Source organism: Talpa europaea (assembly GCF_964194135.1).
Source record: "Talpa europaea genome assembly, chromosome: 9".
Lineage (NCBI taxonomy): Eukaryota > Metazoa > Chordata > Mammalia > Eulipotyphla > Talpidae > Talpa > Talpa europaea.
Window position 1 is genome coordinate 32,679,782 of NC_140076.1, and position 17,210 is coordinate 32,696,991.

At 39.6% G+C, this 17,210-nt stretch overlaps 1 protein-coding gene across 1 annotated transcript; it reads left to right on the forward strand.

Annotated features, from left to right (window-relative positions):
• The first annotated feature begins 5,528 nt into the window (after positions 1 to 5,528).
• On the forward strand, positions 5,529 to 15,330 carry PRPF38A (pre-mRNA processing factor 38A). Its single transcript, XM_084243181.1, has 10 exons — positions 5,529 to 5,839; positions 8,118 to 8,277; positions 9,442 to 9,563; positions 10,431 to 10,516; positions 11,577 to 11,687; positions 12,828 to 12,940; positions 13,547 to 13,573; positions 13,672 to 13,769; positions 14,249 to 14,297; positions 15,213 to 15,330. The coding sequence occupies exons 1-10, from the start codon at positions 5,710 to 5,712 to the stop codon at positions 15,253 to 15,255; spliced, it is 939 nt and encodes a 312-aa protein (XP_084099307.1). The 5' UTR covers positions 5,529 to 5,709; the 3' UTR covers positions 15,256 to 15,330.
• Positions 15,331 to 17,210: the final 1,880 nt, after the last annotated feature.

Here is a 17,210-nt window from a genome sequence, read left to right on the forward strand (position 1 = left end):
GAGAAACTGGATGGTCAATATGTAAGAAAAGAAACTACAAAAGTTTAGAAGTACTTACTAGGTACAGGCAATATGATTGGTATAAATATCTAACAACTTGAAACCAAAAAACAGTGGTTATACAAATGTCTTCCTTTACACTGTAATCTAGACAGGGATAACATATAAATGTACTGAAGGACAACTAATAGTGCAAAGACCCTAGGAAAAGAACCACAGAGACTACTACTGCAATTTAGAGGACTAGATCTTGTGGCTGTTTTAGGAGGAAGGAATTTCTACAGGGGTTTCCAGAACTGAATATTGAATAATGAGTAGGGATTGGTAAAATGGGATGTAGTGAGGGGTTCCAAAGGATGGAGGAGAAAACATGCAAGAGGTATTTGGGGAAATGGTAATGGAATTGATCAAGTGGATCACTCCATTTCTTAAAGGAAAAACAAGGTGTCACAAACCCATGCTGCTTTGGCAATTGGAAGGAGTATATATTTTTGGCTGACAAATTCTAAGTATTGAAAGTAGCTGAAAATGTGTGTGCTACAGTACATGGAAGAGACATTTTTACTGACAAAAATAGAAATGTGGGGCCTCCCCAGTGGCGCAGCAGTTGAGCGCTGGGTTGCGAAGCTGCCCACAGCCTCTGCAGTGCCGGTTTGATCCCCGGCTGCTCCCTGGCCACCGGAGGAGGGTCCCACATGGCGCGCAGACCTCTCCTGCCGCCCGCTGCTCCCTTCAGCAGTGTACTTCGGTCCTTCTGCCTGCTCTGCTCCCCTCTCTGGCTTGGTGAATTCTCTCACCTTCCCGCGCTTCTGACTGTACCCAGTGCTTGCATAAATAAATAAATAAATAAATAAATCTTTTAAAAAAAAGAATTATTAAAAATAGAAATGTGAATGAAAAATCTAAACATTTCTGACAATCCTCTTTACAATTTAGAAACTGATCTTTGAGTCCTAACAATGCTTAGCCATTATCTTAAATTTAAATAATTAGGAAAATAATAAACCTCTAAAGTCAGTATTTATTTTATGGAGCTAAAATTTGGCAAAACAGATAAAAATATTTTTAAAATGCAGTCTGAATTACTGATAGAGACCAATATTTTCAGTCTTTGTTAAAAAACAACAGAATTAAAATAGCATTATAACAACCTGACTAAACATGCTGGCTTCCTAAATTTCAGCAGACTTACGGCCTACATTCTATTTGGGAATATTTTGACCCATAAGATTTTCTGCCTTTCTTTTTCATTTTAAAGGTATTTTTTTAGTATACTTAAGAAACTAAGGAGCAAAAAGAGATACTGAGTCATTAGTAAACACAAATGATGCCTGATTGTTATTACAGATATTTAGAGAATAATTCACAACATAATTAATTACATTGTAGAAATGAACAAACAGTAAGATTAATGAATAAAAACAAGTATAAGACTTGTACTCAAGTAAAAAATAAAATGGGATTCATAATATCCAAAATCTTTTGGTAAAAATTAGTAAATGTGAATCCTAAAATTGAAGGGAACATATAACATTAACTTACCTTCAGTATGTGTTCTTTTCACTGGATGATGTAACACGGAACTGTCTCAAGTAAGCACGGAACTTTTCACCTTTCTACAATGGAATTATATAATAAGCTACTGAGATACAGACAAAAGGTACAAGTAAATCACAGTACTCACTAAAACTGTCAAAACAATTGGAATATCACTGATAGTGCTTTGTAGCAAATTAGCATATCCCAGCAAACATTTTATAATTCTTGAATAATTTAACTATGATAAATGGCCTGATTTGTCACTTTGATGATGTTTGATTACATGGATACACACAATGATTTTTTTTCAATCCAAAAACTGACTGCAGAAACTGCAGAAGGGCTATCTCCATACCTCTAGGGTCCTCATACATAACAAAGGGGATGTAAAACATCAAATCCATACTCTCAACTCTCATAAATTCAGATCATATTTTTGCTTACTAAAGCAGGTAACTTCCTTCAAAATCCAAGCCATGATAAAATTTAACCTTCCTTTTCTAGGAGACCATGAACAATGTTAAATAAGACCAGTATATGCACACATGTATGCAAAGGTTGGTAATTCACCCTAGGCTGGGTATCAGAAGGAATGTTACTTGGCCCTGGGCAAAATAATCTGCCTCAACTGGGTCTGTGACTGCTCTAGGCCTGCTTTCCCAAGCCTCAAACAGACCAAGGTTACTTGAGCCTTTAGACTTAGGCAGTAGCTATTCTCTCTTACTATATATCTTTGCAGGGATGGTTCAGGTCTCAGCTCCAGTAAAACTTCCTCAGAAAGGCCTTCACTGATATGCAGTGGAAAGCTACTTCTCCCTCTTACTGTTTCTCAGAGTCATGTGCATTACATGACCCTATTATCAAAGCAATAACTATTATATCATTTTGTTTATTATGTTTCCCACATAGAATGTTAACTTTCAAAAGAGCAGGGATCTTGGGACCTTGTCTAACTTGTTCATAACTGCATCACCAAAGCCCAGGTCAGAATGTGGCACACAACAGGTGAGTTAGTGGTTCCAAAAATCACTAGAACAAAACCAAGTGTGGTAAGGACACAGAGTAGCCAAAACTCTCATACACTGCTAGAGGGGATGTAAGATGGCAAAACCACTTTGGAAACCTGGCAGTAACTACTAAAGCTGACATATGCTTTATTTATGGAATCACCCAGTAATTCCAACAGAATATACCCAACAGAAAAACTTCATCAAAAGACATGACCCAAAACATTCGTAACAGTACTATACAGCAATGAAATTAAATCAATGGCAACTGCACATAACATGGGGTAAATCTCACCAAAAAATTATTTTAAAAATTAGGGTTTTCTTTAATCAGCTATAAATTGATTCCATTTATAGGATTCAAAAACAGGTAAAAATAATCGATGATGTTAGAAGTCAAAATAGAAGGCAATCTAGGTGATTGGGCATGATGGGGGAATAGGGTGCTTCTGTGATGCTGGTCATGTTGTTTCATGACCTAGATACTGGTTACATGGACATGTTCTCTGTAATAAAACTCACTGAGCTATCCATTTATGATTTGTGCATTTTTCTGCATGTATGCTATTCTTTAATGAAAAATTAAAAAATTTAATCAGGAGTTCTTCTAAAGAGGCAACATAAAACAATTATAATTTATACTGCTACCCCAGTTTCTTACCCTCAACCGAGAATTTCATGTCATATACCATTAGCAGATTCTCCAAGAAAAACCATGAATTCACTGAGAGGAAGGTCTGATTAGACCTAGCAAAGGTTTTGGCGCCTATAAGATACCCACTACCAGGCTCTCAGTCCCAGATACCAAAATCTAGAACATACACACCACCCAGTCAAAGGACTGCATCCCAGGAAAAGATAAGGAAGTTATACTAAAAATGATAGCAGATGTTAATTGAGCCAATATGACAAAAGATGAAGACAAAACTGTGCTATATTTATCTCACTGTAGTCTCAAATTCTAAAATAATACTAGTACACAGTAAGAGCACAGCAGGTGCTCAATAATAAACATTTGCTGAATGAAAGGTAGACACTATCATCACTGAAAAATGATAATTTACTCCAATGTAGTATAGGATGGCACAGCCTTAATTCAGACTCTCAGAGAGTGAATACCATGCCTGCAGTTTTAACTACATCCTCTTTCTGTTTAAAAGTGGATAATGTTAATGTATGCCCAAGAGAACTTGCTTTTGATATCCTTATTAAATGTCAGGCTTCCCAGTCACCAACTGAGAAGTCAAACGGTCCTCAATTTCCTTCCCCTTATTTTATAGGGGAGATAATAGAAATTTCCTCTTATTTAACCAATAATTATTAATTAACCATGGTGTGCAGGCACTATTCTAGGACTACTGAGGCTTAAGTAAGAAAATGAAAGTGGTAAAAACATTTCCCCACTCCCTTGCATCTATTTCTAAAAGACAGTAGCTTTGTTTTTGTCTTTAGTTATTTGATGAAATTATGAAGCAATACATTTCACATAAAGTTTTCCGTTTAATTTTTGGGTATTCATAAGCCTTCTAAAGTCCACATTACGCCCATAACCCCTCTGTTACGTTAAATACTGAGGGACTTGGTAAAGACCATGCCTCACAGAGGAAACCACTATTGCCATGCAAAGCACCCAGTACAGCCGGCAAGAGCGTAGCATTTTTACAGACAACTACAATCGAAAACTGACGTATCTATTAATAATTACAGTAGTTTCACTAGGGTAAGGATCTAGCATCTCTTGCCTCTATATTCAGTGATTCTTTTCCAACTGTCAAAATAGAAGGCCTTTCTATTCCGGAGTTAAGAATAGAGTAAGTAGAAGAGGTGCCACAGACTTGTCTCCTTGGAAAGAAAGTGGATGAGAGTCCACCCGTTAACAACAGCTCATCTGGAAAAAGATGTCAGGGTCTCCCCGGTGGCGCAGCGGTTGAGCGCTGGGTTGCGAAGCTGCCCGCAGCCTCTGCAGCGCCGGTTCGATCCCCGGCTGCTCCCCGGCCACCGGAGGAGGGTCCCGCATGGCGCGCAGACCTCTCCTGCCACCCCCGCTGCTCCCCTCAGCAGTGTACTTCGGTCCTTCTGCCTGCTCTGCTCCCCGCTCTGGCTCTGGTGGATTCTCTCACCCTCCCGCGCTTCTGACTGTACCCAGTGCTTGTATAAATACAAACAAATAAAAAAAAAAAAAAAAAGATGTCACTAAAAGCCCTGATCACTTAGTCACAAAAGGACAAGTTTCCCTCTGGACGTAATAACTACATCCCTAAAATGGGATCATAACTTCTGCTGTGCCTGCCGGGTGGTGCTAGCTACAGTTACAGCACAAAGGAGAAAAAAGGGCGAATGCCTCACAAGGACAATGCAAATAAAAAGGGATGGTGACGACCATTACAGAGGCCTCAGGGCGCCCAGGGCAGGAAAGCCCACGCTTCCCCGCCATTGGCTTCCGGCTTCCCCACTGCAAAGTCTCAACCCTGGCGGAGCAAGGAACCGATTAGGAATCGGGATGTGGAAAAGAGAAACGCTCCTAACGGGTTTAGAGCAGTGTCTGGCACTTCACAGACACTTAGCTAACATGTGCAGAATGAATCAGTGACCAACAGTCTACAGAGAACGTCCTCAGCCCCGGTGGCTCGGGTCTCCCTCCTGCCCACCGAACGCCGCACTCACGCCGCACCGAGACTTCCCAGAGCTAGGAGCAAGCCCTCTGCTCCCCCGCCCCGGCTCCAGGAGAGTGTGGTGCTAGAGCCACTCTGACCTGCCCCCGCTGGATTCTCCTCAGTCAGTCGCCGCGCGCCGGGCTCAAAACCAGCGCCTCACTAGGAACCGAAAGACGAGGAGAAAATTTCGCGCCAAACGTCGTAGCCCCGCCCCTGGGCGGTCCCTACATTCCACCGCCCGCCAACCCTCACGCCCCGCCCACCTGAGGGGAGGCACGTGATGTCGTCCGTCCCCGGGCAGCGGAAGTCTTAGTAGGTGGTAGGCGTTTTTGGTTCCGTTAGCGGAGCCGTTTGCGGAAGGACGTTCCTTACGCAGCAGTTTCCGGTTTCAAGATGGTCGCTTAAGCTGTTTAGTTTATCCCATCTCCGGTTGTTTTTTTTTTTTTTTGTTAAATCCGGATGTGACGTATTAAAGGACCCGCCGGAAATAGAAGTGAAAACATTCTGAAATGGCGAACCGCACGGTGAAGGATGCGCATAGCATCCACGGCACCAACCCTCAATATCTGGTGGAGAAGATCATTCGAACCCGAATTTATGAGTCCAAATACTGGAAAGAAGAGTGCTTTGGACTTACAGGTGAGCGGGAGTGCGCGGACCCCTGGCCACCCAAAGGCCCAATTCCCTTAACTGCTCGGTGGAGGGACTGGCCCTTGGGGATAGGATTGGGGAGGAATAAGTCAGTCATTCAAGAAAATCTGAACATGTTGAGTTTTGGGAACGTAGATGAATCTAATACGTGTTTATTCCGAAGGGTCTCTATTTCTTTGAGTCATTCCATGTTTAATGAGAACCTGCTGGATCCCCAAAGGTTAAAATCAGGGGACCCTAAATGTATTAAAGTTATCAATGTGCTCGAAACCAAGTTCAAGATCTTTTATCTCTAAATCTAGACCATTTGCAGTATTTCTGTTGTTAGGACATCATTTCCCCGTAACATTTCCACATTCAGGTCCTAATATAAATACTCAGAAAATTTCCAGTTAGTGTTCCAGTTGTTCGATTTTTGGCTCTTTTTAGTAAGCTATGTCACCCGGTGAATCATGGCTTTTATTGTAAAGCTGTTAGGGGGATAAGGATTTCCTAAAGCTAATTCCGTACAGGCTTTGTGGACTCCACCCCCACCCCAGGCCAAAGCCAAAGACACCGGGAACTCCAAATCCAATCACCACCAAAGGGAAGGTGGCAGGGACCTGAGGGTGGGGTTAAGCAGCCAAGGTGGTATAAAGGCAGACACGTGGGCCAAAAGGATGACCTTTTCCCTTGTAAATAAACCTTTTATTAACCTTTTGTGTGTGCCTATAGTGGAGTATTAATAAGTCCCTTTTAAGCGCGGGTGAGGACCCACAGCCAGGCAACCCGTTCAATATCGGGGCTGTCTTATAACAGCGGGAGTGTAAATGATGCACCGACCTTAAATGGTTGTTCTATGGATTAAATGCAATCATCTGTAAAAAGTGTTAGGTATAGTTAAAAGTATGTATTTATAAAAAAGTTTTCAGTAATCAAGTGATAGTGATGGTGCTAGTTGTTTCACTGTTAATTATTTCTGTGCTGTTACTACTGCCACCACCACTGGCCTCCATGGATGAGTCATATTGTTTATCTAAGTTGCCATTACATGGAGTCATGTAAGATTTGATTTTGGGCCCTTTTCTCATTCCAAAGTTCTCCTTGGATGATCTCCTTATCAGTTACATTATATATGGATGCCTTCAAATTTACTTTTGCCCAAATCTCCCTGATATCCAAAACTCTAATTCTAAGACATGCCAATTCATTTGGTCCAAGAGTGATCTCATGACCTTTTCCAAAGAAGTCCCAGTATGCCCTATGTTCAAGTCTTTTAGCATAGTGTCAGTTTTTCTGTAGATTTACATAGTCATTGCCCCCTTCCCCAAGAGTAGATTATGTTCCCTTGTCAAATACTTTCATTGAACTCTGTAGCTTCTTTCAACTACTCATCACACTTAAAATTTATTTTCAGTGCTTCTGCTTTCAGTGCCACACTGTAAAGTCATAAAAGTAGTAATTGTGTTCCTCTTCTTTACCCCTGTACTTGTATCTCCTGTACATACTTAACGTCTAAGTTGTTAGCACTTAGCTATAGGTCATCAACTATAATGTTGACTGAGTAGAATTTATCCTGAACTTGATATCTGGATCATAGGATGACTTTTTCTTAATGATAGCTGTCATTTGTTATATCCAGTTCTTAATATTTATTTGTATTGTCTCGTTTGATTCTCATGGTAGCCCTTAAGCCAACTCCCTTTGTTACTCAAATTTTAACTGACAGGTACAAGGAGACATGAAGTGGTTTGTCTTAGTTCCTAGAGCTAGAGTTTGATTTTGACAACATTGGAAGGTTATTTCCCCATTCTGTAGATGAGGTTTGCTCAACTTTATAAAGCTATTAAGGGGTTTTGTTTCTTATAATTCTTACTCTGGCAGACTTTTTCCCCTACATGTTGGGGACAATCATGGACTTTGAAGACTGCTTAGATTTAAATCCAGGCCCTGCCACTTTCTGACCTTTGTACCTTATGCAAGTCATTTAACCTTTTTTAGACATCATTTTTCTTTGCTGAAAGTAGAGATACTAGTACTTACTTCATTGCTTATAAGGATTAAATTAGAGAATATTAAGTACTTAGTAGAGTACATGACACATTATAATTATCCTTAGGTGTATTCTGGGTGCCATTATTATTACTATAAATGCATACTTGTGTTCCTTGTAGTAAACTGTTGAGTGTTCTTGAACACCAAACCTCGAAATAACTTCTCAGTACTTAAAAACAGGAAATACTTAACCCTAATATGTCTGAGTGCCACTCTTGTTTTTGTTTTCTAGCTGAACTTGTAGTAGATAAAGCCATGGAGTTAAGGTTTGTGGGTGGCGTCTATGGTGGCAACATAAAGCCAACTCCCTTTTTATGTCTGACCTTGAAGATGCTTCAAATTCAACCAGAGAAGGACATCATTGTAGAGTTTATCAAAAATGAAGACTTCAAGTGAGTGAAATACTGACTAATATAAAAGTTTCCATTTCAGTGGTCCAGAATTTGGCTTTGCTTAAGAGCAGTGAAAACAATGTATCTCATTTCCATAATGCTTTCCACTCTAGGATTTTGCTCTTGAGCCCTTGTCTTTTTTATTTTTGTTGATCTTCTCCTTTACTTTTTCAGTCTTGATACTTTCCCCCCAAAATAGTATTTCATAGCCTGACTGAAAATATTTTAAGCAGAAGTGAATACCTAATATGTTGGCAACAGTGGATTACAGGGGTAAAGAAAACAACATCATGTACTGATGTGAGGGGAAACTTGGGTGTTAACTTCATATCCAGACACTGTTGCTTAACTGTGACCTTGAAAAAGTTAATTTTCTTAGTTTTTCTCTCTTTATCTGTAAAATGGAGGCAATAATAACAATTCATGATTGATGTGAGGGTTAAAGAAGATAATGCTGTGCCTGTCATGCAGTGCCTGTTATGTGGTAAACACCCTCAAAATGTAGCCGCTCTTAAATAGTTTATTATTCGTTCTCAGAGTCAGACAAATTTAGGCAGTAAACACAATGAAGTTATGTGCAATGTTCTGTTCTAAGGGATTTACATATAATAATTTAATCTTTGCCAACAACTCTATAAAATTATCTCCATTTTACAAGGGAGGAAATTTAGGCACAGAGAGAGTAGTTTCCCCAAGATCAGACTGCAAGTGAGTGACAAAGCTGACTTCAGAATCCACATTCTTTGCTACACAATTCAGTTTATCATGTGAAGAAACTTTAAGTTTTAGATGCCTATTTATCCAAGTGGAGAGTTGAACAGGTAGTTGGATTTAAAAAAGAGAAAGAAGAAATCTTATAAAACATTAATGGTTAGAAAATAGCTAACTTTAATTAAGCACTTAGTATGTGCTGTAGGCTATTAAGTCTATTAAACTGAAATTTGAATAGTGTGTTGTACATTTCCACAGCCAGGAAGTGATAGAATGGGAACTTAAACCCACATCTCCATATTTTAGTTAGCTTTCTACTGGCCCATGCTACCTCTGTAATTGCAGCTTTTCTACCAAAGAGAAGAGAGAACTTTATTGAGAAAAAGCGAATTATGAAACTCAGAAATTATTTAGAATGGCCCATTCATTGCCTCATTATCATATATTTTTCAGGTATGTCCGCATGTTGGGAGCACTTTACATGAGGCTGACAGGCACTGCAATTGATTGCTACAAGTACTTGGAGCCTCTGTATAACGACTACAGAAAAATCAAGAGCCAGAACCGTAATGGAGGTATGAGTGTTGTGGGGAATGGTCAAAATCACCCTTGTTAAGAACCCGATGTGGGGGCATCCCTGGTGGCGCAAGGGGTTAATAAACACCACACTATGAAGCAATCTGCAGCCTCTGCAGCACGTGTTCAATCCCCAGCTGGCCAGGGAACAACCCACGTGGCGCAGCAGACCTCTCCTGTCTCGCCCGCTGCTCCCCTCAGCAGGGTATTTCAGTTAGTCTGCCTGTTCTGTTCCCCACTCTGTCTCTGGTGAATCCTCTCACCCCCCTGTAACTCTGGCCTGTACCCCAGCTCTTGTATGCATAAATGAATCTTTTAAAAAAAAAGTAAAAAAAAAAAAAAACAATGTTTAAGATAATAGTCACTATATAAGTTCCAAAAAACAATTGCTCCATTTATAATATAAACTACATCTCTATTTTTAGAAATATAGTGTTTTCATGTGGGAAATCTCACTTGAGTTATATCATCTATTCAAGAACGTCACCTTTATACAATTCAGGACTGTTTCTGCATTTCTCCTGATAATTGGAACAGTTTCATTCATCCCTTTCCCTGTAGCACCTAGCAGGCTGACACATAGATGGCCTCAGTAAAGATGAACTGAATGAACGAAAATAGATGGTGATGATAAGTTAAGAAAAGAAGGGTTGTAGTTTGAATTCAGGTTTGACAGTAGTCCCTTCTGGGTAATTGCCGCATTGCAGTAATTCTAACTAGTGAATGTGCAGGGAAAGGCAAACTGAAGGGAGTTAATATTTTGTATATCAAGTACTTATTAGACATTCTATATATAGAATCTTCTTTTACTTTTTGACTATCTGAATATATTTCCAAGTTGCTTGAGCTTATGATTTTTCTTTCAGAATTTGAACTAATGCACGTAGACGAGTTTATTGATGAACTGCTGCACAGTGAGAGAGTCTGTGATATCATTCTCCCACGGCTGCAGGTAAGAGAGAAAGATCTCATCAAAGTCACTGTTCTTCTAGCCAAGACAGGCAGTCAGACAAATATACACAATAAAACACTGACGCTCCCATGGGAAAATCCCTTTAATAATTAGTCTGTGTGTCTATGAGCAAGGGATTGTAGTTAAAGGAGAAAAGACCAAGTATTTAAAGGGTAAAGCATTAAAAATAAAAACACAAGAAAACTAGATCCCAAACTGTGGTGGTCCTATGATTAGAGAGACCTTTCACAAGAAATTGACTTGACTGAGTGGCATTTTGTGTCATTTCTACCAACCTTCATAGAATTTTGGTAAGGGATGAGAGAGCTAAGTAGCATACACATTACTAGTTATTCCAGAGCTATTGAACATTTTTTGTATGTCCTTAGCACAAGATAATGGAAAGGGGTCTTATGACACAGCCAGTTCATTTGGCAACTTTGAACTGACCTTTGCCTTTCAGGGCCTTAGTCATTCATTAAGCACTGCTAAGCCACATTGCAGAAGAAACTAGAATCACAAGATGATTTTTTTCATAACCTGTGTTTTATTCAAAATGCATGACTCTTCACTGCTCCCTAAATCCTACGTCTAGTAGAGTTGGTATGTCTCTAGAGTAGGACCCAAGGCACTTCAGCCCTTAAGCTGGGCTGAGCTTCTCCTGGCAGAACTACCAGGCCATAGAGACTCAGCTGTGTGTAAACTTACTGATCCTAATGTATGAAGCCCACATATTTATTCAAGGCTGTCCCTATACTGATTGATACTTCAGTCACTTTAGCATATTAGATCATAGGGAATAGAGACAATAGGAAATAAAGATGTTCCGCTCAGGTTTCCCCTCTCCGTCCACCCCCCCCCCCCAGCTTTGTATTTACAGGTCTATAGAAGTTATGAGTGTATAGAATCCAGTTGTGTTAAACTATTTAGAAAAATCTTGGACAAGGGTGTCTGAAAAGAAACTGCCTGTTGTTGCGCCAATGTTTTTCTGTCAATCCCAGTGTTAGACAGAAGAGAGAGACATCAACGAGGTCTCCCTAACTCATCATTTTCTCTGTAGAAACGCTATGTGCTAGAGGAAGCCGAGCAACTGGAGCCACGGGTTAGTGCTCTAGAAGAAGACATGGATGACGTGGAATCCAGTGAAGAAGAGGAGGAGGAGGATGAAAAGGTCAGGCATATGGGAGTTTAAGGGAGGTGAGGGATGGGAATGGTTCCTTTTTATTTTGCTTTGTTTTCAAATTTAAATCAACTCAGTAGACTATTAGGTGGGTATTAAAACTAGTGAAAAGTATATGATAATGGGGAGATTCCTACGTTAGGTTATAGAAGATGGATGATGATGGATGCATTTATGATTAAAATTATAAGTAACATGTATAAAAAAAGGCTGGGGTAAATACACTAAGGTTTGCTGGCTTATAGATCCTGGGTGCAAACTGAATTGTATCTCTGAACCTATAGGCTCTTAAGATGAATGCAAAGATGTTCTATCTCTGTCTTATTAAGCTGCTGCCACCAACCAGGAATTAGCCAATTTTTTTTTATGTTGGGATATGGTAGCTACAGCTCCAATCAGGGCACTATAAGTGCTCATTGCTTTAAGTTTGGCCAGAGCTCAAAGAAAAGCTTTTCCAAGGTAACTGTACTGCTGTATGGTTCTTCCTTTACTTGCAATGAGGGTTTCATATTGATACATCCATTCTGAGTTGAAAATGCCTCTAATACATCTAACCTACCAAACATCATGGATAAACCTGATCTACTTTAAATGTGTTCAGAATATTGACATTAACCTACAGTTGGACAAAATCATCAAAAATAAAGCCTTTTAATAATAAATTATCACAAGAGTATTGTACCACATTGCTAGCCCAGAAAAAAGATAAAAAGTTCAAGGTTTTTTAACTCACTCTGTGTGTGTGTGTGTGTGTGTGTGTATTTCACCATAGCAAAGTTGAAAAATCATCAGACCATTGTAAGTCTAGGAATATCTGTATCTTTTCTCTTTCACATTGAAAACCTACCATCTTAAGAAGTGAAGTAAATTTATTTTTCAATATATTCAGCACAATCCTGGAATAAGGGCATCAATGATAGAAAAATGGGATTATTGGAAACAGCTTAATTTTTTAATTTTGTAGTGAGGTGGTTGTCTTTAGGATTATTCTATATATTCAAATTATTGTTTTAAAAGTCACTTGGAGGTGGAATTTGGGACAGAATGGGGAGTATAAGTAGTATTTCTAGATGGTTTTGTATAACTGACTCATCACTGAGCTCCTTACTGACTCATCCATCTCATTTTTAGCTGGAGCGAGTACCATCACCTGATCACCGCCGCCGAAGCTACCGAGACTTAGACAAACCCCGGCGCTCTCCCACACTGCGCTATAGGAGGAGTAGGAGCCGGTCTCCAAGAAGGTAATGTCCTAGTCATTGACCTCTTCCAGGGAGTCTTTTAAGCACTGTAGCCAAAAAGTTTGGATATCAGGGAAGGAAAAATGCCAGTATGTACACAATGTTTATTTGTCCAGCGTCTTAAGTACTACAGAAACCACCACAAATGCGCTGTTAGTGCTAGAAATTAGTTCAAGTGTTTTGTCAATTATTTAAGCTCAGCTTGGATAGGCTTTTTTTTTTTTTTTTTTTTTTTTTCTAAGTTTAAGGTATGGCTCCTTACCTATTTTCTGGTCAGGTGTCCATGGCCAGTATATGGTGGCCCCAGTTGGGATGCCTGGGACAACTTATTTCTTTGTGTCTCATCCTAGGCTAGGCTAGGCATGTTCTCATGGCAGTGACAGAATTTAAGAACAAGCCAGCCTACTCTTGCAAGTATTTTTCTAGTGTCTTTATCATACTTGCAGATATCCCATTGTCCAAAGCATATGTGTAATTGCAGACTTGTACTGGGAGGGTACTAAAGTTACCTGACAAAGGACATGGTAACAGAGATGGGTGAAGAAGTGAGGTAATTTTTACAATCTACAACAACCAGTGTACCTAAGACTATTCTTTCCTTTCATCCAGGCGGAGTCGGTCTCCCAAGAGGAGGAGGTAGGCCTTCTGTGAATTTCGATATTTTGGAGGGGGGCACTGTTGTTCTGAATATGTTGTTAAGACAGATATGGGAATCCAACCAATTATTCCCACAGCCCCTCCCCTCGCCGAGAAAGGCATCGGAGCAAAAGTCCAAGACGACATCGCAGTAGGTCCCGTGATAGACGGCACAGATCCCGTTCCAAATCACCAGGTATGGCGTGCTCGCTTCGGCAGCACATATACCAAATCACCAGGTATGGCATTTGAGCCATAGTTGTGGTTGTCTTAAAAAAATGTATTACGAGTTGTTAGCCTTCTGAAATACTGAAGTGTCTGCCTAGATATTTCCTAGAAAAGGAAATATACTTCATATCTTGGCTCTCAAGTCTAAGCTTTGCTGATAGGATGATGAGCTTCAGGCTTTTTATCTAAAATTGAAAACCTAATAGTGTACCGATAAATACCCAACCAGATGTTTGTGAAATTAACCCTGAATTTGCATATGGTTCAGTTCTCCACTCCCCAAAATATGCAAGTACAAATTCACCAGCTGAGAGGTGCTACCAAGAGGTTTCCCTAGTACAGAGCAAAAAAGTATTAAGCCAATGGAATGGACTGGGACAGGTAAAAATGACAGCAGAGGATCAGGAGGGTAGACTCTCATTTATCCAATGGCCTTGTTTTTCCCAGGTCATCATCGTAGTCACAGACATAGGAGCCACTCAAAGTCTCCTGAAAGGTATGGATTAACTGCTTTTTAACTTAGGAATTTCGCTTTTTATTCAGAAATTAAAGTATTAAATTAGTCACAGCTAAGTTAGAACTGAAATTTTCTTGTATTTGGTGGGGATATTTAGGAATTCTTCATTACAGGACAAAATTGGCCCTTTGGGAATTACTAGAATTATGTATCTTTTTTGTATTGCTTTGTTTTTCCTTGTGGGATTGCAGCTTTTGACAGTGGTAAGGGCATGAGCTTTGATCCCAGGAGACCTCTGGTTAAGTCCCAACTTTTAACACCTAACAGTTGAGGGACTTTGACTATTCACCCTGATAAGCATTCATTAGAAATCTCCATATGCTAAATACAGAGTTAGGTGCACTTTTAACCTCTTAGAGGTAATTTCTTCATTAGTAGATTTTGGATAGTAATGTCTAAGTCAGTATTGCTCTGATATATGAAAATACCAAGTACATTTAATGAATACCGTGAGTATCATTCCTATCCCCATCAGCATGCCCTGGTTTTCCACAAAAGTCCTCACCTAGTTTCTTTTTTTTTTTTTTTAATTTTTTTTTTAAATAGAGGCATGTTTTATTTATTTATTTGTTTGTTTGTTTTGTTTATACATGCACTGGGTACAGTCAGAAGTGCGGGAGGGTGAGAGAATTCACCAGAGCCAGAGCGGGGAGCAGAGCAGGCAGAAGGACTGAAAGTACACTGCTGAGGGGAGCAGCGGGCAGCAGGAGAGGTCTGCGCGCCATGTGGGACCCTCCTCTGGTGGCCGGGGAGCAGCCGGGGATCAAACCGGTGCTGCAGAGGCCGCGGGCAGCTTCACAACCCAGCGCTCAACCGCTGCGCCACCTGGGAGGCCCCCCTCACCTAGTTTCTTGAACAGCTATTAAATTTAATACTTATGTGTTGCCTTTTCAGATCTAAGAAAAGCCACAAGAAGAGCCGGAGAGGGAATGAATGATGGACTCTGGTTTTAGTCCAAATGGCTTATGGATGAAGGCATCTGGGTGGAAGGATTAAGAACTTCCTAGGCAGCTATGAAAATTTTTTTTAGCCAATATTCTCTTTTTTAAATAAAAGAGGTGCTGAGATTTGTATCTCTTCTTGAATCATAACCTATGTTTGAGGAATAGTGTTACCCAATTGTTGCTTCTGACCCTTTAGTACAACAACTCTTGGTTTATTCAAACTTGTAAGGGAAGAAAGGATTTGGGATGTGGAAGGTATGAGTGACCAGCAAAGGTTATGGCCACCTGATCACTTTTTTTTTTTTTTTAATTAAATTTGACATATCCATCTTGCATTTTTCTATACTTTAGATTTTGGGTTGCCCCATGTTATGAAGATGCTGAGATTTATGCTGCTGCTACTGCATTCAGAGCTCAAATCAGTAAAACATATTGGCTTCTACTCTTCCCCCACCCCAACATCAGCGAAGTGATAATAAACATGAAAAATAACTGACAGTAACAGCTTTGTAAAGACGGAATGCATTCAAATGTTAAGGCTTTTGTAACATTTAATCCACAGTTGCATTGAATAGTTCAACAAACAGAATTAACACCTTTTATACAATATTCTTACATAGTATTCCACCCCCCCCCCAAAAGCCTTGAATTCCAGATTAAAAGTGCTCAGTCTTTATCCTACAAACATTGACATTATCCAACTTTAGTCAGTGGCAGTAGGGTAACAAGACTGAAAAAGGTTGATGGAGAGAAAGGCTATCTAATAGCATTTGTGGTTTTGACTAGAATTGGTGGACAACAGTGCCATATACAAAAGCAGGAATAACACAGCGGGAAGAGACAGGATTTAGAAGGGCAGGTAGTAAGAGGTGTGGTGGCAGGGAAAATAATGCATTTAAAGTTTGAGATAGCTGTGCTATATCTAGCCAAACCCCAGACAGTTAGAAATAGGAACTCCAGTTAAACATAGTAATCTAGGCCTGAAATGACATTGTTTAGATAATTGGAAGACACAGAATTAAGCGTATGTAAGGAAAGCGTATGTAAGGAAAATCAACAGCTGAATAATAGGCAAGTGCAATTTCAAAACTATCATTTAAAAAAGTAGTTCAAAAAAGTGAAGCACCTAAGGTTGCAGAAGCAAAATAAGGACTTAAAACTGCCCACTGATAAGCAAGAGGGTATTGAGAGTCTTTGCTAGGAGATCTGTCTGCCTATACTTACCTTTCCGTTTTTACAATGGAAAAGTGAATTGAATAGCTTCCTGTACCTCTAGTCCCAGAAAAAACTGTGAAGAGAGGATTCATTTTCTTGGGAAGTCATATGTGGTCATAGGATAAGCATACTGCTGTTTGCTATTGAATTGCAGGACTTCCGCAGCAATATTAAAAGCATGGTGGGATCATGTTTGATATTTTACATTCTTTGGAAATTTTCAATACTTTAGCTAGTAAAAAGATGTTCACATGAGCTATTATGATTTACAACTAGACAGAATTACGTTTAAAAATTAAATATTAATGCTATTAATAATATCTTAGCAGAGTCCTAGCAGTTCTTTCTTTACCAAAGTGATCTAGGTGGAAAAATGTCCTTGGGCTAAATGACCAACTACGTCGTCATCTAGTATAATGTTTTAAATAAGTTTTTATTTTAAAATAAATAAATTTAAACTAGAATTTTAATAACAGAAATACCACTCCTCCCATACCACCCCCCCCCCCCCCAAAAAAAAAAAAACAACTAAGAAGCACACTTACTTGGGCATATGAAATCTGGACCAAAATGGGACAGCATAGTCAACCTATAGCAGGAAGTAGATTATCCTTATTCCTTATTAGTATAAAGAATGAGTGAGACACATTGAACATCTCTCTAGAGACTGTTTTGACAAATTACAAAACTGCAGATGAAGCTTTAAGATAGACCTTGCCACGAGGATATGGAG